This window comes from Dysidea avara, chromosome 10 (assembly GCF_963678975.1).
Source record: "Dysidea avara chromosome 10, odDysAvar1.4, whole genome shotgun sequence".
NCBI classification, from domain to species: Eukaryota; Metazoa; Porifera; class Demospongiae; order Dictyoceratida; family Dysideidae; genus Dysidea; species Dysidea avara.
Window position 1 is genome coordinate 5,410,007 of NC_089281.1, and position 27,887 is coordinate 5,437,893.

General features: G+C 38.3%; 2 protein-coding genes across 2 annotated transcripts; one reads left to right on the top strand and one right to left on the bottom strand.

Annotated features, from left to right (window-relative positions):
- Window positions 1-16,937: 16,937 nt before the first annotated feature.
- Window positions 16,938-19,279, bottom strand: LOC136268806 (uncharacterized). Its single transcript, XM_066064273.1, has 2 exons — window positions 18,279-19,279; window positions 16,938-18,192 (listed from the first exon to the last, which is right to left on the bottom strand). Exons 1-2 carry the CDS (start codon window positions 19,277-19,279, stop codon window positions 16,938-16,940), a joined length of 2,256 nt encoding a protein of 751 aa, XP_065920345.1.
- A 5,370-nt stretch (window positions 19,280-24,649) lies between these two features.
- Window positions 24,650-26,210, top strand: LOC136268462 (multiple coagulation factor deficiency protein 2 homolog). Its single transcript, XM_066063813.1, has 3 exons — window positions 24,650-24,815; window positions 25,371-25,492; window positions 25,898-26,210. The coding sequence occupies exons 1-3, from the start codon at window positions 24,688-24,690 to the stop codon at window positions 26,107-26,109; spliced, it is 462 nt and encodes a 153-aa protein (XP_065919885.1). The 5' UTR covers window positions 24,650-24,687; the 3' UTR covers window positions 26,110-26,210.
- Window positions 26,211-27,887: the final 1,677 nt, after the last annotated feature.

Here is a 27,887-nt window from a genome sequence, read left to right on the forward strand (position 1 = left end):
ATACAGCCTGTCAACAGTATAGCCATGACTAAAGTAGGTGTAGATGACTTCCCTTGTTTCATTGCTTCTTTTATTTCTATGATTCCTACCCAAATGTAAAATTGGTAACACTTGTCTATTTACGTTTCTGTAACAATTAATCGCTGGTGAACTAGCGTATACCAAATCAAAGGAAAGAATTACATCAGGGACATTATAAAATATAAAACTAATTCCGTGACTGAACACATGCCTCAAATATCAAATACTGACAAGTGAAATGATCATTCTGCATCATTTTCAGCTACGTCCAACCCGTTGTACAGTGTTACCAATAAAGAACGGTACCCACAATCAACCCACTCACTTGTGAATTATAGACATTCCCATAATGAACAAAATTGCTCTTGCTTTCTACAATATGGGATGAACAGATCATAGGAGGATATAGCATCAGCAAAGTGTGGATCGAGTATATCAGCAAGCATTTCCTTCAGTGTTTCAAGTCACATAAAAGAACTTAGAGTTTTAAACACTGCATTAACAGTGCTAAGAAATTTGACAAGCAAACTCATGCTATTGAGACTAAGTCCGTTCATTGTTGGTGCTACACTTTTGGAATACACTAAAAGGTAGGACTTGATCGCTTAAGGGAATGTCTGCCTACCGGCCTGCTTGGTGGTTAGCGATGCAAAGTTTATTTAAACTTACAAACCCTTGCACATATGTGACTGGATTTGCGAAAAGGGGTCTTTCACACACATCCAATATACCAACTTTGACAATTCATAACTTCAATTTACAATAAGCTATTGGCTTGAAATTTGGGCTGTAATGAGAACCAACATAGGTTAATTGATGGAGAAAATCTGAGGTTTGTATCTGCTTTCACAATTAAGTTATGGTCTTCCATATTCATAGAATTGAATGTGTGTGGAAGACCCCTTTCGTCAGCACGATAAAGAAGTCATTTAAATCATTGATCAGAAAATAATCTTGTTATGAACCACAGTGACATTGATATTTCAAGTTGCACATTATGATGTCCAAAATTGGAAGAAATGCCAGTATATTTGTTTCTATCCTTGGTATACACAACATCTAAACTCATTGATGTTTTACAGGAATTTCTTCACTTACAGCTATGTACAAGTAATCTCAGTTCAAATGAAGGGAAATTTATGAAAAAATTACCTACACTGGATGTGGTATCACATGAGGAAGTAAAGTGTTACATCCTATACACATAGAGTAAATACAATACATATCCCATAGACTTGTCTATATTTAGTAGCAGATGGGATACAATATTAAGGTGGTGATAAAGCAATAATGCGCACAAGAAGCCATAGCAAATACATACTATGCAATTAGTGGTAAATCAGGCTAATTAGGCATGCTACACAATAATAAACCTACCAAGTGTAAAAGCAGCCATGAGTAACAGGTGAGTTGTTAGAAGCAGCTGTTGTTACACAGTTCAGGTGGAATGTAACTCACCTTAACAAACAAAATTAACAACCTTGATAAAGTGAAAGCAAACTCCACTAATAATTATTATTTGTTTCTACTCACCTTACAGCCTGTGGTCTTTTTTTGTGGATACAGGTTGAACAGCCACAAAACTTCATAGGAATGGTAAGCAGTGGTGTCTGAATAATTTTACATAATTATCAGTATATCATATATCCATTCTATGGCTTCTTCACTTGGTATGAATAGTGGAACAAGGCTCTCATCTGCTTGTAAATGCCATATATTTTGACTTGTAAATCACTTCCACTTATTGATATGTAGAATGATTCTTGTAATAGTATGCTTTTATCATGGAGCTAAAATTTGAGGTTATTGAGAGATAACGCATCTTCTGTGGTCCACTAAGTACCACCGATTTCTTGCTTTGAGAGCAGTTCTACGCTTTATACTCTCTACGAATGATAGATTCCTGTATGTGTAGTTTATTTGCATGCAAAATTAAGTACTAGCTTTCAATATGTCTTAAAATTGAGACACAGCAGATTGTTGTCAAGAATGCACGTTATTGCTTTAGCGCCACCTTAACTTATTTTACCACTCAATTTTTCACAGAGTATAGCTTCTGATGGTATGTAAGTCTAATTAATAACATTCACTTCCAAAACTGGAAGGTTATGGAGGACCTATTTTCATCTACTTTTGGATCTACATATTTTTACTCCCTGAAATTTTCTTCCAATTATAGCTCACTAGTTTAAATAGTGACCAAAATAAACAATAAGATTCCAAACATGTTGGTCATCCAATTTTGGAACCGTCTGATTAGATTGATTATCAACCAAAATTGAATGGTTCTGGTAATCCAATTTTGGAATGTGCTTTCCATTTAGAAGAAAATGAATTCAATTGTAAAAAGCAATTTGTTGGATCATTGTTGCAAGGCACCATCTTTTTTATTGCAAAGAGGAATAACATAAGGTTGGAGAAGTGGCTTTGGAGATAACAATGACACACCAGTCATCTCCTGAAGCTGATGTACAAGTACAACCTCCAGTAGTTGATCCACCTGCTAGAAAGAAAAAGGGTCTGACATCCTTACTAGAAGATGCCATTCAATGAAGCCCAAGTGCCATTAGCAGTGCTACACAAGAGATTAATAATAGCCTGTGCCTTGGAAATAAAGCCATACAAAATTAGTGGATAGATCATTGGTGGCAATTTCCTATTCTGTCTTGCATATTACTGTATCCTAGCGACATCTACCTTCTCAGGGAAGGCCTTTGGTGTAGCTGGATACACACTCAATGAAACATGGTCATGCTTATTTCTGGAATCTGTACACTCTCTTGTTTATCGTACCACCAATCTTGAGTAGTTGACTATACTAAGGCTAGTTTTGGGGTGGTATTTGTGAGCAGAAAAATCCAAATCCTACTATAAAGTACTACCATACTGGTTAGGCATAATCATGCAAGCCAAAAATACGTTTAGAGCAACCCCGAACCCTTCCAACAAGATTTAAAAACTATCTATTTAACTGGATTTTTTTATAATAACTGACTAAATAAATAAATGACTAATTAACCAATGCCAAGCATAACTCTAGTATAGGTATCACTACAGGTTTGATTTCTTCACTATTCAACGTCACTTTGGCGCTATATATATAAACGTGATTTTCACAAACCTCAGCAGCTACAGTGCATGCATGTACCTTTGTCCCCTTTTGTGTCCCATTTCTTTCTTCACTACCGAGTAGGAGTTGAGATGAAACATACATAAATACTTTTTAAAGATTGGACATTACATCATAAACTACACATGTGAGCTAAAACAATAATTATATTAAATACACAGTCAAGTTGGAAGGGAGACGCTGGGCATAGCAGGGAAGGATGAATACAGGGAAAAGTGGGAACTGGTAGGTACTAGTGGATTGAATGAAGAGATGAATGGATGGTAATCATTGGAATAGTGTGTAGCAATAAAGTCAGAAGTCAGTTCATAAACAGATAGATCTGGTCCGGAAAGTGCTAAAGGTCTACTACTAACTGTAGGCAGATGATAATAACAGGTAGTGAGCTCGATAACTAGAGTGCCTCAAATCATATGGTTGCCCTCATGATTTGAGGCACTCTAGATGCCCGTGCACATGATTGGCCCATTTGCCCACTCAAGATGCCCACTTTCCCAAATGATTTGAGGCACTTTTAAATTGAATTTCCTTTCCAAGAATATTCTGAAGCTCTATACACTCAGCCGAAGATGTTTATGTAGCTAATGTATGTTGAATACACATGTTGCTAATTTTTAATGTGATCAAGTCAGGTGTGGTGTAAAGCAATGCCAAAACTAGTTTTCCAGCTAATTATGATGTTGTTAAGATACCTGGTGTTAAGATTGCAAATCACTATATAGCCATTTCGGCCCTAGAACGTGGTCTTGAATTGTCTATGGAATGAGAAGCTTGTCCTACATATCAGTGTCTACATGTCTTCATGTTTACACAGAACTCTGACACTAATCATGATGCATATTATACGAGACACAAAATGTAAACTACACTGCTAATAGTGGGAGAGTATCTGCACTTCACAAATGCTTTCATTAATTCTGCTTGACTACTACACTTTTGTAGTATAGTAGTAGCTACCTAGACTGTTTTAACTTTAAACATTATAAGAATATTTCATAATACAACATATCAAACTCCAGAGAGGTAATATAATTTTAGAGGATAGCCAACTAAGGCAAAGGTAAAAAAAAAAAAATCTCTGATAATTTGTACTAGTAATAGCATGGGTAGCAGTGAAATTTGGGATAAATACCACGAGTGTTGCATTGAAAATGGGTAAAATTTCATGATGCGAAGCCGAGTGAAATTTCCATTTTCAATGTAACAAGAGTGGTATTTATCCCAAATTTCACTGCTACCCATGCTATTCCCAGTAAATACCATACTCGCTGCATGTACGTATGCCGTGCATTAGCGTTGCTATATACGCAATTTGTCACTATGTACTAAACACGCGTCAACACTACATTGCTACATAGTTAACATAAATTCTAGCCAATGAAATTGCAATTACAACTTTTTCACTGCTACCAGTGAAATATGGGATAAATTTCACTGCTACTATTGAGACTTCTGTATGGGCAGTGAAACAGGTATGGTATTACATGTGTTATCAGTTAATTGGTGGGTTAAATTTTGATGATTTTGCAGTGATTTGTCAATTTCACTAAAGTTTACCTGTTTCAAAGTTTCCTTATGTGGTAAAATACCAGTATACATACACATATCTATGTAGGTGCATGGATATAAGTTTAGTACCATATATTGTTTTCTGGGTATGTTGAATCAATCCAAAATTATACACTAGTGTAGATATGATAGTCACACAACATACTATATGCATCATTAGAAAACTTTATGTTGCATAAAAATATCATGCATATTTTTAGATGTTGGTATGTATCTTTCTTATTAATGGAACCACTTTACACAGGGATATCTTATACTGTACCACAAGTCCAAAAAATCTGTACTAAAAGTTTAATCCAGTTATTGTTTATCATATAGTGCAAAACAGAAATTGAATGAAGATCATGTGGTAACGAGTATTATACTCTACATTGCTGGTTGTTTAGCAAAATCATCAATATATAACTGCAATCCAAATTTTTAATATTTCCATTACATTTAGCATGTAGCATATTCAGTGCAGATATTATGTACATACATGCATGGCCAATTAAATTGCAGGAAGTTGTACACAAAGTACATGTATACTCAAGTGCTAACACTAATCAGTCATCAGAGAACGTTTTAAAATGTTACCATGAACACAGTCACGTAGATCAGTTGTACTCATGATACAAGTAAACTACAATTATAATAACTTTAACAAGTTCAATATTTTTAAGCATGTAATTTCAGTATATTTGATCACTATACTAGAGTATATTTCAGGGTTGAAGAGAAAACATTAAAAGTGTGAAAACACAAGAAATGCAAGTATGCAGATGAAATGCAAGTATTCAGATGAAATTTTAAAAAGCAGGTTCTAATTGACAAAGCACACGAAGTGACAACTATAGGGAAAACCTGGCAACGTATAGTTCTAATAGTTTGTCCTCCAGGTTTATGAGAGTATAAAATATTATAAAACCTAAACTATAGTCCAGAGTACCTCAACTTCATCTCAGCTAGACATCCTAAACAAGTTGCCTACTTTGGAAGTAGTCATAAACTCAACAATGATGAATGTAACAGAACTTACAACACACAAACCCATATGTAATTTGATAAATTATGGAATACCTACATGGCTACATGATTTAAATACTCTGAATAGACTTATGTAAATTAATCACTGTTCCAAGAAACATTATAACGGAATAGAAAGTACAGAATTAGCACATAACAGTGGCTAGCAACTAAAAACTATAACTATACCTTCAATATTATGTTACATTGCTATGTTCAGTAAACTCTTAAAAGAGGAATTTAAGCAAAACCATAAATGGAACTTGCTGGCTGTTGTGCAGCTACATGCATTTAACTGACATTCTAACATACTTCACAAACACATAACCGTACATAACCATTAATATGACAAAGTTACATACTAATTTCATGCTAATTCTATACTATGCATCAAACACTTTCACTAAAGCTATGCTGTGTCCCACTAACAAAGGATCATGGTAATACAAAAATATTCTAATGGAATTTGTGCACAGAATACAATTCAATTATTCTTGATGCTAACACGTCAATGATCTCATTTATTACTGTATTTCCTTTGCAATTCTCACTAAGGAATTATATTTGGAAATTGTTGCATAGCACTTCCTTTCAAGGCTACTGCTGCAAGGATATTACTCCTTCCATTGGTAGTACCCATTATGTAATTGTAATTTAATACCAGACATATTGTAGTATATAAACAGCTGATCAATCCTTGTTTCATCAGATAAGTTGTTCAAGTATTACCTACTAAGTGTTTGGATAGCAACTAACTTTTATTACTGAAACATGTTCCTCCTGAAATTCTTTATTGTTCTTCTTTTCAGCTACATGGTGCAGAGTGTTTGTGATCATGATAGGATAAATGACGCAGTTAAAAATAGAACAGCTGTTCAGAACAAAACAGCCATAGTACATTGTGCAGCTCTTGCAGTACAAGGAAATGCTCAACTTTTGAACAAGTTAAATCTTCCAACTACTACAGAAAATCCAGTTGCTAGTATTATACTAAACAAAACATTTAAGCAGTTTTCTAATGAATGCAAGGATTTCACCTTAGCCATGTCACTAAAACATCAGTTGCAAAATTATTTGTTCACAAAGAACAATTCAGATCTAACCAATCACACAAGCCAACTATCTTCAATACTGATCTACCTACAGACAATAGCTAACAGTTTGGATGACATCCACTCCAGACAGCAAAGCAGCCATTGTGTAAGATTATCAGCACATGGTTACAGGATGATGTATCATGTACAATATAATGCTACTTCACTATTTACTGAAATAAATGATCAAGGTCACCGTTGGGTTAGGAATGAAAACTACAAGGATAAAGCTGGCTCGTGCGTTTGTACAGTGCTATACCCTTCCTGGGTTGCAGAGTAGCTACTGAAACATTTTATAGTAGTTTCAATGCAATACAGCACAGCTACATATTCTTTTTTTTATTGTCTTTTTAAAGTTTTAACTATTTTATTTTTGATATATACTTGCATGCTTGTATCCATGTCTTGTAGTACTTTTAAATAACATTTTATTCAAACAAATTATGTATAGCTAACTTTATTGCCTACAGTGGGTATGCATATACATACATATAGACAATTAATTCTTTGTATCTATGCAAGTTACTAACTAATATATATTAGTTAAAGTACTGCCACGAGTGCTATATAAAAAATATAGCACATAAAAGAGTGGGAGAGAGACAAATATAACACTAGGCAAAGCCAAGTGCTATGTTTTGCATCAAGATTACTCTTTTATTTTCCATATATATGATCCCTCTAATTTTTCCTTATATTTGTTCCTTTACTTTCTGGTGAACCCATGCATACTGCATCAAAAAAAAAAAAAGGATGGCACCAGAGTTAATGTTTTCGTCTGAACACATGGCCCAGCTATCAATTACAGACTCGAAAGTTAAGTGGCCATTACGCTTCGCTTTCAGCTATGTTCAGCCCATTACACAGCATTACGAACGAAGAACAGTATCAGAAGTGCCTCTGCAATCAATCCATTCACCATGAAAAATAAAGATGATTCACGTGCCCCAACTATAATTACTGACTCGAAAGTAAAGTAGCCATTACACTTCATTTTCATCTATTTCAGCCCGTTACACAGCATTATGAAAGAAGAAAAGTATCAAAAGTGCCTCTGCAATCAATCCAGTCATCGTGGAAAATATGGACAATTCCCGTTTACAAACATAGGGAAGCCAAGTATCACGCTACCACAAATCGACCTTGGGTAGTCAGTAAAAAGAAATGGGACACAAAGGAGGACAAAGGTAAGTCCATGATGCATGCATTGTACGTACTACGGTATGCCAAAAGGTACATCTTGGGACGAAGTGACGTCAAACAGTGAAAAAAATCAAGCCTGTAGCTTTAGCCGTTATCAAGTTACGCTTGTCTGAAGGCATCGAGCAAGCAGTCATGCAGGCAGGCAGTTAGATAGTCAGTAGAAAATCCCATTGAATAGTTTGTTTTTTTAAGACTTCATAACAATCTATTAGAAGCATTTAGGGTCATACTTAAGGCACTTTTGGGCTTGGGTATTCTTCACCAAGGTGCTAGGATAGTATTGTGAAGCTGGTTTTTGGGTGAATTTTTGGCAAGAAAGACCACCTCCGTGATCCCTAACATAAAATACTACCGTACTGTATGATATATCTAATCCAAAACAGCCAAGCTGTAAAAAAAAGAGTGCAGCCCTCAAAAAGGCTGTGGTGAAAAAAGATGCGAAATCCAAGGTGGCGGCCAAGAAATGGCTGTGATGGTAGGTTAATGGTAAAAATTTTAATAACAATAATTCAGGTGAACTTTGTGCCACTTCGCCACCTTGGATTTCACATCTTTTTTCACCATAGCCTTTTTGAGGGCCACACTCTTTTTTTACAGCTTGGCTATTTTGGATTAGATTTCACTTCTTTTTGTATTTATATACCCCAAAGCTGGCCTATGGCCAGCTTTGGGGCTTTTTTAACCTATCTTTTTTTTCTTTTCCACAGGAAGAAGAAAAGATGAAGCAGATGAATATTTTAAATATTTCTGATTTTATCAATAAATGTAAAACTATATATACACATATATATATAATGCATATATTTATTACAGAACTCTACATGGTCGTTTCTTTGTAACTGAACATTCCACAAGGTGAGTCCTTCTAGCTGATCTCTCTACAGTGTGAGTTGTTTGTAACTGAACTATCTACAAGGTAACTTCTTCTAGCTGATCTCTCTACAGGATGATTTGTTTGTAACTGAACTCTCTACAAGGTAACTTCTTCTAGCTGATGTCTCTACAGGGTCACTAGTTAGTAGCTGAACTCACTACAAGGTGACTTCTTCTAGCTGACCTTTCTACAGGGTAATTTGTTTGTAGCTGAACTCTCTATAGGTGATTTGTTTGCAGCTGAACTCTCTACATGATGGTTTCTTTGTAGCTGAACTCTGTACAGGGTAATTTCTTCTAGCTGATTCCTCTACAGGGCAATTTGTTTGTAGCTGAACTCTCTACATGGTGGTTTCTTTGTAGCTGAACTCTCTACAAAGTGAGTTCTTCTAGCTGAACTATGTAGTTGAACTCCCTACAAGGTAGCTTCTTCTAGATGATCTCTCTACAGGGTGAATTGTTTGTAGCTTATCTCCATACAGGTTACTAGTTTCTAGCTGATCTGTTGAATTCTTTTCAGGGTGACTGCTCTATTAGGGTGACTGCTCTATTAGAGTATCTCAATCTCGCACTTGCTACACCAAGTTTGATTTCGTGTTATAACTCCATGGCTTCAAGTCTGATTCTTCTACACCATTGCAGATCCTTTCTAAGATGATTACTCCATCTGTACAGCGAATTTCAAAGCATTACCCCAAGTGGTTTTTCTGGTGGGCATGGAAAGTAGTCGTTTTTTTTATTAGTTAATCTCGATTGTATAATTGTTACACACTGTTGGTTTTTTCATTCTATCTCCTGGTTTTTAGCTCAATTTCATTCAAACCACACAAGGTTTGAGGTTCAATAGTTAACTTATTCACCCACCGATTATCAGCTTATTCCCATATGCGATTTACCCTATAGGCTTGACAACATATTGGTGTTATTTTTCTTGAATAATCGCTAATAACCCTTTGCCTGTTTATCGTATTCCAGCCAAAGTTGGTACAGAGATGCGCCTTTATACTCCCCTTCTGTGTGCCAAATTTCAAGGCAATCGGATATTGCATTCGCGTTTTATAATGGTTTTTGTAAGTGTGCAAAAAGAGGAAGAAAAATGAGAAGAAAAAAAACCCCAAGAAACTAAGTCAATTTTTGAAGTCGCATATCTCAGGAACGCTTGAAGCGATTTCACTCAAATTTGGAATGTGGAGTACTGAAGTTGGAGCAAGTGTTCACCGCAAAAATCGTCTTGTTTCATCAAGGCAGCACAGAGCTACGGAGGTGCAAAAATTGCATTTTCTTTCTACCTGTCAATATACTCACGGGTGTTGTGCGCCGGCTTTATGGGCCGCACGACACACTACCGTGTGTCTTGATCACCAAGCCCTAGGTACGAGTTGGATTCGCCCACTTGACATCACAATAAGCCATAAGCTACATATGTATGACAACACAAAATGTGATCACAAACAATAATTCAATCTCCAGTAACCAGATGCCAAACAGGAAGACTGCAATCAAAGTTTTAAGCTTTCAGTTACATTATTAGATTGTGGCCTTGAAACTGGTTGCTTACAAGAGCACTGGGGATTGCATATACCAACAACAACAAAATGTTGGACACAGGATGTGATCTGTGATGGGATGGATTAACAGATGCGATCTGTGATGGGAATAACACATTCTACATTGTTCACACTGTATGATCTCTTAGTGACATTTGAAGGATTCGCACTTTGAAAATCAAATGATTTTGTAGACTGCACTCATATCACTAAAGCAAGCCTTCCTTAATGGCTTTCTGTCCCTACCTGTGTGTTTGCTGGCTGTTTTTCACTAATTATCTTGGGATAAAATCTTATTGCATTTCCAAGCAATTGACATGCAGTAATGCTTCAAAGCCCACCAAAAATCATGCTATCTTATAACTCTTACGTAAATAACACTACCATTAAACTAAGCTATGCATGCACTGCAACAGACCTATAAGTAAAGCAGTGTGTTTATTGGCAAAGTTGAATTATCACAAAATGTGCAACATTTAAACATTTTTGATTGACCAGTTGACCGTAACCTTAAATGAGGTACTCAGTGCAAGCCATAATAATGGTGGCTCATGCAGCTTTGCAAATGTCATTACAGGTATGTATCTGTAATAGGAGAAATACAAATCCAGGAAAGACAAACGATACAAAATGTATGCACCTTCAAATTCAAAGGTACAAATATATAAATATCTTTACTCAATTAACACTCCCCATGTCAATTCTAAAATGCTCCACAAAGTATCAACTAACACAGCAAAGAGTTATTGAACCAAACTACGGTATGATGTCAATACAGAAGTATACATACATGAACATCAATAGGACATGACAAGTAAACATTCTTGTGAAGTGAAGTTTCTTTACTTATTGGCACTACATGAACAACATAGCTTTAACAGAATATAGATAGCGTAAAATGCTTTAAATCCAACATGTGATTTTAGCTGTTATAGATGTTCACATTTATACCTCAATTACTTAAATGTTGAATGATTGCTCAATTAAAATATTATGTTGTTGAGGGCATGTTCAAGCAGTGATAAAACAAAGTTTTGCATGCAGCTTTATTCATCCATGTATGTAGCTATGTAGCTAATTTATGTATTTTTTCTCCCACAGGTCGCCACACTGCAGCAGCTAATTGCTATCTTCAGAAACAGAAACACATACGAATCTATTAAATCTATGTTTTTGTCTCTTGAACAGGTTGCCACACTGCAGCCACTGATCTGCTATCTTCAGAAATGCATTATACATAGCAATTTGCTATGCAAATTCAGTTTTTTTATTATACTTTAATTCTTTCATTTTAATCGTATTATGATAATTAACGCTATTACAAGTGATAGCTACTGCATGATGCATAATAATCCTTAAAATCTAGGGAATTCCCTCAGATTTTCCTTGGTTATACACAATCATTTATTGAAACCAGCATACTGCATGCTAGCAGGCTATATACGTATGTAAAATTATATACGTATGTAGCTATTATATGCACATATACATAGCTAGCTGCAGTCTACCAGTCAGTATCTAAAAGGATACGTCAGTTTAGGAGAACAATTGTAAAATGTAAATACAGAGATTTGTACGTAGGTATTTCACAATGATACAATGTAATTACAAAACATTACTTTTATTTTGATGCATACATAATTACAAACAGTGTGACACATTCCCGATATTAAAATAGGCATAGTGCATGAAAGAAACTAGCCTGCCGCAAGACTACACCATGTTTCATACAATAACAAATGGCGTAGTTCCACATAAGCCTGCTGGCAGCTACAGGCATGCATACCTAACCACCGACAAATGGGCATGACTGCAGACAATCATCCTAATAAATGGGCATGGCCCACAAAAGAAGCTGGGTTGCATCAGGACTTGACTATGACGCATTTATACACTTCCATATCATCCAACTAATTAATTTGCTTAACACGTGATCCAGATAATCTGTAAAGTAGGTCAGACCAGGATGACCCAGACAAAATGTGACCCAGTTCACCTGGATGGCCCAGGTGACCCAACCCGATTTCAACGCTGATGCACAACTCATCTCTGTACATATGCATGTATGTACAACTTAGTCTCATTTTGACTGACCATTTCTTTCCTTTGTGCATTTGTAAGGAAAAATGTCCATACACAAAGAATAAAATAGCAGTCTGGCAAAACTAGATAGTATGCAACTTTGTATACACTACGCACGTGTTGCTTCAATCACTCTTAAACTGCTTACTTATTGATTATATATATCGCAATTATCACCAGCACTGTACTTAGTCACGTACACCAAATAAGTAATTGGTAAAGTATACAACAGAAACAAATGTAAAGGAAATAGAAAAAAAGAGTCACTGAAATTAATATTGTGGGAACTTGCAATCTCACTTATGAAAAACTTTCATACATGAATCTACTGAATACCATAGAGTCTGGTTGTTAGGCGCATACACCATACACTTAATAAAACTCCTATTTTTTTTATTATTAACATGCATTTGTTAAGCACGCCTGTACCTAATAAGAAAACCTCACCTGGATTAACTATCTTGAAGCGGCGAGAGATTCACAGTCATCATGTGTACCAATATTTTGAGTCCAGTTCCTGTGAAAATCCTTTGTGTGGAGCATGATTTCCATGCTGCAGAAGACCATTTCGCTTAGTAAATCCACGTTATTATTGGTCATGTATCATGTGAATTTTCAAGCCTAGCACAGTTGACAAACCTCTAGCACTTCTTCTCTGTATAGTTGTGCCTCGTGTTGGAGCTTCATGTTTGCCTACATGCACTTATCAACAATGACTAAGTACAAGAAACAAGTACAGTATGTGCTTAATATAATTAATAATATGTGCTTCATATATACATGCGCTTAACAACCAGACTCTATGGTATGCACATAATGCACAGCTCCTTACCTTAGTAAAAAAGTACACTCGTATGTACGTATATGGCTGTCTACTCATTTGTTATTGTCCCGTTACGCTATCATACTCTTGTTGTGTGTTATACAATAGTTCCACGTATGGCGATACTACAGTACACAACTATGTATATAAATACAGCTGTAGCTACAGACATTTTACCGATAAATTGCACATACACACAAACTCCCACATCACAAACAATTTACATTTTTTTAAATGCAGCAATACAGTACTTACCTTACCTGATTTATATTTAGGTAAGCGCCATCGAATGCGCATGTATATGTCACCAGTATTCCACATAGAAGATATCTATTCACTGGTTATTTGGAAAAGCGCAGATACAATGCAAAACCTATGTATATCGTTCATTAAAATAAGTATGTTGCAATGAAAAAATGTGAAAAAATGTAGTTACCACACATGTACAGCAGTTCAGACATTAAATTAAGCCAGCTACAAGTTACGCAGATCCGAAAATAAAAATGGTATCATAATAAATTGAGGAAAAAATCCATTAAATATATGTAAATTTGAGAAATAGCACTAACTTTCTTTGCCACCCCTCTTCATTCCAGCTATTGCACATATAACCATATACGCTCTCTCACACATACACACACACATATACGTGCACACACATGCACACACACACACACACACACACACACACACACACACACACACACACACACACACACACACACACACACACACACACACACACACGCATAACACACACACACACATCGTAGGTTCGTACTTTCTCGTAATGTATCAACATTTTTCCTCAGAAATACAAAGTCCATCAGCATCTTAATGATATCACAAAACTCCTGATAGTCTCGATCCTTTTCAAACTTAACAAGTAGAAAGTTGAACAGTCGCTGACTACAAGCCCTCTTGCAACTGCCAGCCAGAATATGATCTTCCATGTAGCTACAGCACACATGTTAGATGTTAAAATACTATAAAAAGTGGGGTTCAGGTAATACAAAACTCAATTCAATTGCAAAATAATTGACACACAAAAAATCTGAAATTCAAACAACGTAGTGATTTTTTCATTAGAAAATTTTGAAGTGGTGGGTTTTATATTAGAGTAGTTATAAAATCTTTGCATACAGTATGTATATCATGACACAAAACAATAGGGTGTCCACTTGTCCCAATGAAAACTGGACTATCCACACATGATTTTAAGTGTTCAATATGTACAGAATCTATTTAAATTAGATGTGATTTGCTGTTTATTCTTGCACAGTGTGATAGCCAAGTGGTACAGCACGAGCAACGTCAAGTTCTACTTTCACTGAGGGCTAATTCGAAGGCACATAATACAATATTGACAGCCTATTTATACAAAAACTGAAGAACGTTCTAGAGCTTGCCAGCTCAGCATATACAGTGCCACAAAAATCAAAATTACAATCAACAATGTTCAGTTATTAAACGGCTTCCTGGGCTTGATCATTCAGGTTCCTGCTAGCTTCACACTTCAGCTGGTTTCCTATCACACTCCTCCCCCCTTCTTGAACTTCAAATTGTCCGGTTGGATCATCCTCCCAAGATGGCATCCAGGACAGCACGTCAGCATTGGCGTTGTCAGTGCCCCTCCTATGTTGGACCTGAAAGAGGTAAGGTTGTAATGCCAGACTCCATCTCATTAGTCTAGTATTGTGATCCTTAAATTTTGTAAGCCACTGCAGTGCTCTATGATCAGTTTGGATCACAAACTCTCTACCCAGTAAGTATACCTGAAAAGCTTCAATACTTAACTTAATGGCTAAACACTCTTTCTCTACTGTGGAGAACCTTCGCTCTCTAGGTAAAACTTTTCTGCTAAAAAAGGCTACTGGGTGATCGTATCCTTCGGCATCCTGCTGGCTCAGGACTGCTCCTACTCCTACATCGGAGGCATCTGTCTGTAAGATAAAAGATCTAGTAAAGTCAGGATTTCTTAGAACAGCAGGTGACAACAATATTTCCTTCAACTTACTAAAGGACTGAATACATTCTATACTCAAACTCACATGCTCTGGAACTGACTTCCAGGTGAGATCGGTGAGGGGCGCAGCAATAGTGGCATAGTTAGGGATGAAACGCCTATAATAGCCAGACAGTCCAAGATATGAGCGGATGTGCTTCTTGGTTGTCGGAAGCGGAAACTGAGCTATTGCCTGAAGCTTGTCCCTCTCCGGCTTCACCACACCATTTCCTACTACGTGCCCCAAATATGCACATTCTGTCATACCCAACTGACACTTTGAAGGCTTAGCTGTTAAGCCCAATTCCTGAAGGCGATTCAACACTGCTTGAAGGTGTACCAGGTGATCTTCCCAAGTCATACTGAACACAATACGGTTGTCTAAGTAAGCACAGGCAAACTTGCTCATTCCTCTAATAACATGATCTATCATGCATTGAAAAGTTGCCGGTGCTCCACAGAGACCGAATGGCATCACACAAAATTGATATAACCCCTGTGGTGTTATAAACGCTGTTTTTGGGCGATCCTCTTCCGCAACTGGCACCTGCCAATATCCCTTGGCTAGATCAAGAGTGGACAGATACTTGGCCTGCCCCACCTGGTCCAGGATGTCATCGACCCGTGGCATTGGGTAAGCATCAATCTGAGTCTCTGCATTCAGTCTTCTGTAGTCCATACACAGCCTTATGGTGTTGTCTTTCTTCTTGACAACTACAATTGGGGAAGCCCACTCACTACTACAGGGTTCAATAATGCCTTCAGCAAGCATCATCTCGATTTCCCTTTCCACAGCATCTCTATATGTGTGGGGCAACCGATAAGGCTGCTGACGAATGGGAGTATCCTCCTTCACTCGGATGTGATGCTGACAGACAGTAGTCCATCCACACTTACCACTCATCATTGTCCTGAACTTTGCCAACAAGTCAGATAGCTGCCCCTTCTGCTGCTCTGACAGTTGGTCACTTATGGTTGGAGCATCACTACCCTGATACTGCCATGTGGGTACAAACTCTTCCTCATCCACCTCCATGTCTTCTGATGACCAGAAGCTTGTAGCTACTGGTGGATACCACTTCTTCAGCATGTTTATGTGGAATACCTTCCTCCTCTTCCTCTTATCTGGCATCAGCACCTCATAATTCACTTTGCCAACCCTGCGTAGTATGTGATACGGCCCTTGCCACTGGGCTAACAACTTATTACTACTAGTGGGTAGCAACACAAGTACCTCCTCATCCGGTTGTAGCTCTCTGTCTCTAGCTGTCCGATTGTACCACTTCTTCTGGTGTGACTGTGCTGCGCTAACATTCTCTTCTACAAGCTCGGTCATCTCCTCCATCCGTTCACGAATTAAAAGAATGTGAGATACCACACTCTCATCACTCCTCTAGTCGGCCTCCCACTCCTCTTTAAGTACATCAAGTGGGCCTCTAACCTCTCTTCCATACAGGAGTTCAAATGGGGAGAATCCCGTTGTATTGTGAGGAACCTCACGATAAGCAAATAAAACATAAGGCAACAGCCTGTCCCAGTCACGACCTTCATTATCAACAAGCTTCCTCAAAAGTGACTTGAGGGTTCAGTTGAACCTCTCTACCATTCCGTCGGTCTGAGGATGGTAGGGTGATGTACGGATCCGGTGTATGTGCAAGAGATTGTACAACTCCTTAAGAAGTTGCGACATAAAGTTGGTACCTTGATCTGAAAGGATTTCTCTGGGAATACCCACTCTGGCAAACAACTGAATCAACTGTTCTGCCACTGTCCCTGCATCAATGGAGCGAAGAGGCATGGCCTCTGGATACCTGGTGGCATAATCGCAGATAATCAATATATACTGATTACCTTTTCTACTGCGAGGCAGAGGACCAACAATGTCCATAGCAATACATTCAAAAGGTTCTCTCATCATTGGTAAAGGTATCAGAGGCACTCTTCGCTGGCTTCCCTTTGCAGTACATTGACATTCAGGGCATCGGCGACAATAGTCTGCCACATCACGGAACAGAGTTGGCCAAAAGAAGCGTTTAGAGATTTTCTTGGCTGTCTTGTCCCTGCCAAGGTGACCTGCAAGTGGGATGGTATGAGCCAACTTACACACTATCGCGTGAAACTGTTCTGGCAAAACCAGTTGTTCAACAGTCTCCCCTAGCTGTGGCTTCGAAGTCCACAGATGATACAGTAGACCACCTAGCTCAACAAACTGTTTTGGCCTCCTCCTTATCATATCCTGAATGCCCATAACCTCATCTTGAAGTGTACGTAGCTCCTGCTTAGTCATCTCCACATTAGGAATATCACCTTGCAGCCTCATAAGACATGCCCACCTATACCAATCCTTCCTCTTATCAGATCTCGACTTTCTTGGTGTTAGAGCCCTGTCATCTAAAAACATGTCATCATCAAAATTGAACTCACCTGACAATACAGACTGCTCGCTACTGTCAGGACCCGGAGAAACACTCTTTTCCTCCACTTGCTGCTCACGTGTCATGGCTACCTCAGGTTTCTGTGCAAGCCTTAACCTACCGGAAGAATCACTTGATTTTCCTTGCTCTGCATGAGCTGCCCGTTGTAGCCTCTGAGCCTGACTTCTGGTAACCACCATAAGGGCTTTTCGCCATTCTCTGACCCTCAACAAACTTAGCTTCAGAACGTCCGTTCCCAGTAACACCGACTGCGGTAGTGTCTCTGATACTGCAGCCTCTACTGTCACAGCTTCCCCCTCTACTTCCAATTCCACATTGGCGAGAGGAGAGGCTACAGCATCCCCATGAGCACACTGGATTGTAACAGACTCACCCTTCATCAGCTTCTCCTCACTGACAAGGTCCCTATGGACTAAGGTTCTAGTACAACCAGTATCTAACACAATATCAGATACAAACTTACCATCTACCACCCCTTCACACTTAATTACCAATGGCTTACTCTGAGAGACTTGAAGGGACTCTTTGGTCCACAATAAAGAGCCTCACTAGGACATCGTCTCGATGTATGTCCTCTACCACCACAATTGTAGCAAACTAAGGGCTTATCTTCTCGCTTCTTCTCTCCCTTAGTAGAATTGTCCCCTTTAACAGCATCCTCCCCTTTCACAGGTATCGTCTTTTTGGGACAGTCCTTTGCTAGATGGCCAGGTTGTTTACAGCTGAAACATACCTTTGGACTGCTCCTCTTTGGCTCTATACCTGGAGTCCACAGATCCCTCTTCCTGGCTTGTCTGTAATTCTCAGCCAGTCGACCAGCTTCCTCACTGGTTCGGGGTTTCCTCTCATTGACCCACACCCTGACTTCTTCAGGTAAAACATCAACAAATTGTTCCTTAACAAGCTCATCAACCACTGCCGCACGATCTACACACCCTTTTAGCCATTTCTCTGCCAGATCCCAGACACGAATAACCAGCTCTACAGGAGTTTCATTTTCCTTTGGCTTCACTTCACGGAATCGTCGCCAGTATGTTTCTTCATTAATGTCATAACGACGAAAAATGGCCGCCTTGACCCTATCATGGTGTCTAGCATCCCGGTCGCTCATAGCAGCATAAGCAAGTCTAGCCTTCCCTGTCAGCTGAGGAGCCAAAATCGCTGCCCATTTGTCTCCATCTACACCATAGGCTTCTACTGCTCTTTCGAAGGTGGTGAGAAAAGCTTCGATGTCGTCGTTCTCCCCCAGCTTGGTATGTTTCAGTGACTCAGGTCCTACCTCTACGCGCCGTGGCCTTCGCTCCATTAGCCCTCGAACTAATTCTTCATACTGCCTCCTGTCTGCTTCCCGTTCAGCCCGTCTCTCTTCTTCATAGTGGCGCCGTTCTTCAAGCCATGCTTTCTCAAAGAGTTCTCGCTCTTCTTGGCGTCTCTCCTCTTGCCTACGGGATTCCTCCATCCAGGCTTTAAGCAAGTCTGTGACTTCTGACATCTCGGACCCCTCGCTTGTTTCTGGATGGTATCTTTTCCCAGAACGTAGCATACACAAGCCAGTAAGTCTGTCACTGCCGGGACGAAGTAAGCACTCCTGTCACCAAGTGTGATAGCCAAGCGGTACAGCACGAGCAACGTCAAGTTCTACTTTCATTGAGGGCTAATTCGAAGGCACATAATACAATATTGACAGCCTATTTATACAAAAACTGAAGAACATTCTAGAGCTTGCCAGCTCAGCATATACAGTGCCACAAAAATCAAAATTACAATCAACAATGTTCAGTTATTAAACGGCTTCCTGGGCTTGATCATTCAGGTTCCTGCTAGCTTCACACTTCAGCTGGTTTCCTATCACACACAGCCAGATCACTGTTTCAGTCCAGGGGCTTATCGATTAGAGATAATGAGTGCCCACACTGAAAAGGGTCGGGTATACTTTCAATGGATCAGTTGTGACAACATCTCTATCAGTGTCTTAGGTGTAGATAATGTACTCATAAAAGTATAAATAGTTTTGCAGAACAAAGAAACCAAAACACAATTTATGCATGCTTGTTAACATCTTTCGGATGGCATTATCAACACTTCACATTCCACTCAGGTGCTGTCACAACTGGCTTGTACGAGACCATTTTCAGCATGGAAACTTATATAATCTCTAATCGATAAACTAAGCCCCTGTACTGAAATAGTGGTCTAGCTAAGCGAGACAAGTATATGTGGCCATCTCAGTAAAAACCCGACTTGTTCACACACAAGTGTGCATATTAAGAAAATCGAAATTTTAAAAAAAATTTATAAAATTACACATGCTACAAAGAAAAATACATAGGTTTTTATCGGGCCATTACTTGGAGAAGGAAAGCTCAAATTGATTAAAACTATACACCATCTTATTAGCCTGCACATGGAGATTGTGGAAATCTTTGTTTCATTTCTGTAGCCCCAACGGTACGCGTGCCACATGCGTATTTTTACAATGTAGTAAACATAAGCAATATCGTTGTCATTTCTTCAACTAAACTGCCTTCATATCATATGTGTAAGTGACTACAAGGCTAACACAATACCTTGGCTGATACGCTAATCTATGGTGAACATGTTAAGCCAAATTACAACATTGTGGACTAATGCAAACGGAAGTTATGGCTGCAAATGTAAGTGCCTGTAGTTAATTTTCAATATAGTCACTGTACAAATTGATTATGTTGCTCTTCCTACTGTCTAGCAATAATTCCAAAACTGCCCACCACTAAAGGCTGAAACTTTGGTGATCTATTCCTTCGACACTGCAGATAATGCTGAGAAAACAAAAAGAAACTCGGAAGGTGTGCAAACCAGTCAGGGTTTTTCTGAGGTGATCACATATATGTATATGTCAGTCTACATAAAGACATGCATGCTTTATTACAAAATTATTTACACATACTGTAGATATTGATGTTTGGTGTGCCTGGATTACAAGCTTATTACCAGTGTATTCATTGACAAGGACTTTTTCTTACTCAACTACATTATGTCTATATTGCACAGACAATTTGTTATTCCTTTAGCAGGCAACTTGCAATATTTCAGCTACCAACAACAGCAAACAAGCATGTCACAAATCAACATACACATGTATGATTCATTGATACTGAAACACATACAGAGTCAGCACAAGAAAATCCTCCTGGGGCAGGACTAGTAACCCACAGGAGGCTGTATCATGTCTGTGAGACATGGACAGTAGGCAGTTCATGCACACACACACACGCGTGCACACACACACGCACGCACGCACACGTACACACATGTACGTGCATACAATACCTACAAGCACATACATACAAGTAATACATACAACATACAATACATATATACAAGTACTGCATATCACACAGAAACTAACACTGACCAGCAAATTGGTTCAACATCAGATTAACTGCAGGAGAGCCATAGTCCATAGGAGAACATGACACAAGTGATGAAGTAAACTTCACTGAAGACTGCATCTTTCTGAACATGTTACACCATTACATTCAGCAATGACCTAAATGACAGATATCTATTTGGTGAGAAGTTTTACAACTGGGACTTGAGAAATATCACTGACATACATGGCAGGCTGAGCAAAACCTGCCATGTTTTGCAATGTTTTATTTGGTAATAAAATGTATTACTACTGATGCTCTTCTTCATACAAATATTCTGATAGAGCATGACTGTTCTATTAGAGCATGTTGTAAAAACAACCGCATTTATTCATATACATGCCCACATCGCCCAGACATTTATGTCAATTGTAAACAATCTTCTTACTCCTTGTAACAGCTGCTGTTGATATTACTCTGCCAAGTTGTTGTAGTTAGCGTTGCCTCCTGGCCTTTATTTAGAACCAGGTGTTTATTTGAGCCTAGCTTTAATATGGATAAATACAGTGCAATGCATTTACACCTACATCTAAAGTAAAATAAAAGTTTACCCTGTTGGTATTAAAAAAGGTCGATCGTCATCAGTTCATCAATCTTTGGACTAAAGTTGTTAACTACATTCACCATCTGATCCTCCTTTTAAGTGTGTCAAACTGTCAAAAATGTTCAGAAGCACTTTTTGTAGAAAGATGAACTAGTCTCTGAATTTTGGTTGTGCATATCTTGGGAATAGTTAGGACAATTTGTTCAAACTAAGTAAAATGTACCACCCAACTGGTGTTCAAACTAAGTACCACCCAACTTGGTGAGGTGATGCACAGTAAAAAATGTTTCACTTCAAAAAGGGACCACAAGATTGCAAATGCAAACTTGCTTTATTTTTCTTCCTGTAAATGAAAGTGTGCAGCTTGAGCTGAATAACATATTATGGAAAGTAATATTGTCAAATGGTGTGGAAAGAACCCATGGAGCATGTACAAATGGAATTCAACTTGTTGTATATAGTGTAATAAAAAATATTAATTTAAAAATGAAGTACATAGGGTTCCAGCGATAAAGGAGTAATGTCAAAGTACATTCAAGTAGCTAGGAATTTTCCCTACCATCATCTCTTGTTTCACTACTTTTATCGCTGGAACCCTAATTCATTTAACAATTTTGTTAGATCTAGAGCATAGCTATGATACACACATGTGGCTGTGACTGCTGTATTAGAGTATCTTGATCTTACCACTCAGTTATGCAGCAGATCAAGCTAGTGGGTGTGGCACAATGCTTTGTTTTCCTATGGAGCTAGATCATTGTTGTGGCACATTCTGATTGGTTAAGGACGTGACAATTATTTTTAAAATGCAGCTTGGTGCTACTGGATATTACAGTCCATTTAGTGCCTCAAATAGTTTCATGGAGTCTAAATACGCTCCTTCAAGGAAAGTGTCAATACGGAAAATTAATGCCTTGGTATAGCCTCCTGAAGAAGACAACCATTCAATTGAAAATGAAAAGAATGGCAAAGCACAGAAAGCAAACATTCATCGGAACTACAATAAGGCACATCCCACCGGTGAATTTTGCTGTGGTGTAAAATGGTGGCTTCTAGCCTTGCGACTGCAGTCAGGCAGGAAGGAAGGCAGGCAGGCAGGCAGGCAGACAGGCAGGCAGGCGGCAGGCAGGCAGGTGAAATTTTGAGTTATGATAATCTTTTAAAAATTCAATATCCAGATGCCTCTAGGTGTTTTCTTGTTTTTAACGTTGTAATTGATGCTAAATGGAGTAAGACTATTCTGTAAAGGTGATTTTTGCTGCATATGATATTTCCATGATGGCTTTTAGATGCAGCTTTCTTAGCAGTGAGTGTCATATTAGGGGTGAACCCTACTAAACAATACAGCTGTACTGTTTGATTATTGGTAATCAATTACGTATCATTGCTGCGTATAAACTTGTGCATGCATATACAGGAGATTTATTACTTCTTGCAACATTGGAGAGTGAAAAGGATAGAGCGTGGTATGGCTTCTTACACGTTAACTAGCCACAAACATCTATAAGTTCACTCCCATTGTGGTGGTTGTTTACTGCTATCATTCCCAATATGGACTATAGAACAATATTCTTTGGTCAATTAAAGAAGCCATATGACGCTTTGTTTTTTTGAATTTTGCTTTCTGTGTTGCAAGAAGTAATAAATCCCCTGTAAACCAAGCATTATTTCATCACTCGTGAATCAGTCAAAAACTCTGGCAGCTACCACTGACAACTCATGTAGAATGATGATATTTTTCATGGAAGGTTACACAGAAGGCAAAGTCTGCATTTTACCTGTAGGATACCCAAGGAAGAATCATTGAGATAAGTATCCACCTAGAAAGGCTGAAGAAAATTAAATCTGAATGCAGACCACCCAGATACCAGCCTGCACATGCCATACTACCAGAGAGGTCACCTAAGAAGGGAATATATACACTAGTATTCCTCCTAATGAAACTCATAAATTGATCAAGGTCTCTATTTATTTGGATGAGTCAAAATTCTGGGAAGGTAATAAATGTCCAGTTATTAGTCCCACATCAACTTTACATAATCAGTTGTTGCACCTTTCATAGACTGAAATTTAAATAAATTCTCGTAAAAAAATAATCACTAAAAGTTCTGAGACACAAGTCATATCTTTATTCTCACCAACAAATATCTTCTCAAAACGTACTATGAGTGCAACCAAGTCATGCAGTTTCATCAATACCATGTTCCTTCACTTGCATTATGTTATTGGTGCATTCCTGTTGTCCTGATTTCTGTTTTTATTTATATGCCGACCAACCGACCATATACTCTTGATATTGTTGTCAGAGAAACAACAGCTCAAGTTGACATGGCCTAAAGGCTGTCATTTTGTGGTATACTGAAAATTCACCCATCTCGATTGCCAAACCAAAACAAATTATAGGCACCCTTTGAAACTTTTTGGAGCAGTCACTGGTACCATCAATAGCGAGTGTGGGGCAAAAAGTAAAGTACACGGTACATGTTCCTGATAATATTTAAATACAAGCACCCACCTGTACATCCACTTGGCCCCAAGCTTTGATAGATTAGGGCCAAGTACACTTAAAATTACTTGTCAGCGTGAATATGTACCTGTGTACTTAGCAATGTCTGACACATACAAAATACTGTGAACTAACTGTGATAATGCTCATGCATGAGTACTTAATATCTGATTTGTCAAGTCCTCGCCGGCTAAATACGAACCAGCAAACAGCCTTATGACATTCAACCCTTATATAACTAATACGTACCATTTACTATCTGTCTGTCAATACACAAAATATTTTCTCTTTCAATCATTAACCATTTTTCACTGTTCTGTAAAACCAGACATCTTGAATTAAACGGGAAAGCCCCTTAATTCTAATTGCACGTGCGCGTTTAAATAAACGTGTACGAAAATATAGAATACAGCGGTTTGGTTTCTCTTTGTTTGATAGTGATGGCATTCAGGTTATTCTGTATTATAGCCGTAATGTTTTTGGCTGTGGTACTGGGTCAAGAAGACCATCAAGAAGATGAACACTTTGCTAATTTTCTACACAGCAATGACCACATCCATAACAAAGAGTAAGAGTCGACTAACTGCATTCAGTCGGTAGTCGTAAGTTTTGATGTTTACATGTGGCTAAGGTTAATACGGTGTACGCATTACTGGTGTGCCTGCAACCTGACATTTGCTTCTTCCGTAGTAGTCTTTACTAGTGGTGATGAGAGTCGAAATACGATTGGCTGCTCGGAATTCTTCAAGGGATAGTCACTACTTTAGATGAGATGAGTACTTTGGTCACTACCAAGAAGCTGTAATACTAAAATCCCTAAGATTCCAGGTCACACTGAGCATGTATCAGCATACTGTTCACAATTTCAAGTACCCTAAATAAATACACCTGTATATAACACTAATATTTGATGATGGAAAAAATACTGAAATCAGATGATCAAGCATTTTGACTAGTAAAATTTTGGTGAACTGCTCCAATATTGTTTAATAAGCTAAATGTAAAACATGGTTTTGATGAATTGCAATAATGTAAATTCTCAAAATTTTTCCTTGTTAAAACTAGCATTTTGTGGTAACCGTTTAATGTATTATTCTGATAATTGTGGCATCTCTTTGTGTAGACATTTACAAGAACACTTGAAGGACTTTACTGGTGATGACATGTCCCTTGACTCCAAGAATGAAGAAGAGATAGAGTTCCATTACTTCAAGTTACATGACTATGACAATAACAATAAATTGGGTGTGTTTAATGTGTAGTGTAGTATGTGTGTGTAGTGTGCATGTGTGCAGTAATTGTGTGTATATGTGCACACATTAATATTCAACTGGAGCTTTGTATATGTGCAATGTAATCATGTGTATATGTGCAATGTCATCATGTGTATATGTGTGCCTTGAAATCTGGTAGATATTTGCTTGTAAAGTAAGCCTTGCATTAAAAACAACATGTCCAGTGTGGTATTAAGTTTGGATACTAGAGAAGTGTTACTCTTTTCTCATGTGATGAGATTATTGAAACATTAAAACATTTGTCAATTTTTTCATCTTTAGTATTTTTGGGTGAGAATGCATCAAAATTTTCATTTATTTCTGTAAAAAATTTTACTTTCAAATGCTCACACACGTACATGTGAATTCTTTTCAGATGGTTTGGAGTTGGCTGCTGCAATGACCCACTTCCATAATGAGGACGGTTCTAAGAGTAAAGCCCCCACCTTGTCCGATGAACAGTTGGCACAGATTGTTGACCAAGTACTCAACGATGATGACATCAATAATGACGGATATGTACATTACTATGAATTTGCACGAGCGCAGAAGATGGACCAAGAACTAGCAAAGAGTCAAGGAGCTTAAAACTGAAATCAGAAACACAACTATTTTGCAGTACAAATTTAAAATGAATTCAAATACATAAATACTTTAGTCTACATCTCTACAATATATATATTATTAAACACTCGTTTCAACTATTTCCCGAAACACCTTTAAAGTGATGTAAAACTGTTTAGCTAATGGTTGGCCTAATGCAACAACTAGCTCCCTATATCTGTTCCTCATCATTTCTAACTGATGTTCCTTTATGTGGTACAGGCTGGCTGCTTCTCCGAGTGGCATAAACGCATGTGTATCACCGTCTTTAAATTGTGTTAGGTCTAGACAAACTGGAATTGTATCAACATTAATTGTACCATGTTCTGCCTCATATGAAGTAACAGCTACATCATAGGCATTGACTTTAAAGGTAGCTGTAGATGGCTGTACTGAATCTACAGGGTGTATTTGAGACAAAAGGTCACCAGTTGTAGACAAAGTGGTGGAAGAATTGTCAATCTGTTTTTCTTTACTTGCGATGCACTGGTCAACCCCATCAACTGTAGCAATCCATTGTGTGTTGATACAAGGGCAGAAAAATTTGACTGGTGTGTAATCAGCCTTGTATGCCAGCTTTTTGTTATTTGGGTTCCACCCCTGTAGATAGTAATACTTCATAGCAGGATTCTGTTTGGCCAGTGTACACACATACTCGATCTCTTTAATAGCACTGTACACCCCAAATGAGTACCTATTCACTTCCTTGCTATTCTCATACCATATGTAAACACTAACAACGCCACATGGTACCACATCTATTACACCTACTGCAGCTAGCTTGTCACCAAGGTAGGATTCTTGGTGAAATGTACCATACGTTACACCATTTTCTCCTTCTTGATGTCTGTAGGGACTATGGACTATGTGTTCTGAATATGAGAACTCGGACTTGATAGCCTTGTCGTGCTTACTGACATGGTAGCTGTTGTAGAGGTCAAAAGCTTCCTGGTTGAAATAAGCAGGAGAAGTTTTGATGCGAATGTTATCTGGCATCCTGCACATCACCTTGCGATAACTTTTACTCTTTGTGTGTTCAAATTCTAGAGCACTGACCCTGGTTTCCCAGTCGCAGTAGCTCATTGTGTGGTTCTCTCTTAATCGGAACATCTTCACACCACCTCTCCTATACCAGCCATAATTGATCAGATTCTGATACTGCTGTGGCGTCAATTCATGAACACGCATCACCAACTCAGATAAGCTTTCGTCTTTGTCACAATTACTGCACATTCCATAAGTTGCACTGAAAAGTCTTCCCACACAGAATGAATTTTCTGGTGTACAATTCTTTGCCCTGAGGTCAAGCATGGGTGCCCTGTGTTGTAAATTGTCACTACCATGTGAAGGGAAATCCCCACCCTCTTCAACCACACGAGTGATCGCCTGTATGTTATTAATGGATGGATCTTTTGTTTGGTCTGTACTTCCTGCCAGCTCTGGTAAAGTTATAGTGTAGAGGCTTAACTACTCCTGTACAATGGATCCCCAGCGTTGTAAATCAGAATTAGAGCTTGCAGCAATAATGTTCACTAGATCTTCTAAAACACCGCTGTTCCGTACCATCGATATTCCATCCTCTCGTTCACAAATACACAGTAAATTAAGGAGGCATATGCCTTGGCTTTGTCAGTTGAAGTGCCCCTAATAATACCACAGATGGGTCTGACTATGTCGTGACGGATGAAAGAATAACAATTGCAGAGTGCTGTGAAGCCTAGAGAGCTCATGGTACCAAGTGGATGCCAACAAATTTCAGAATC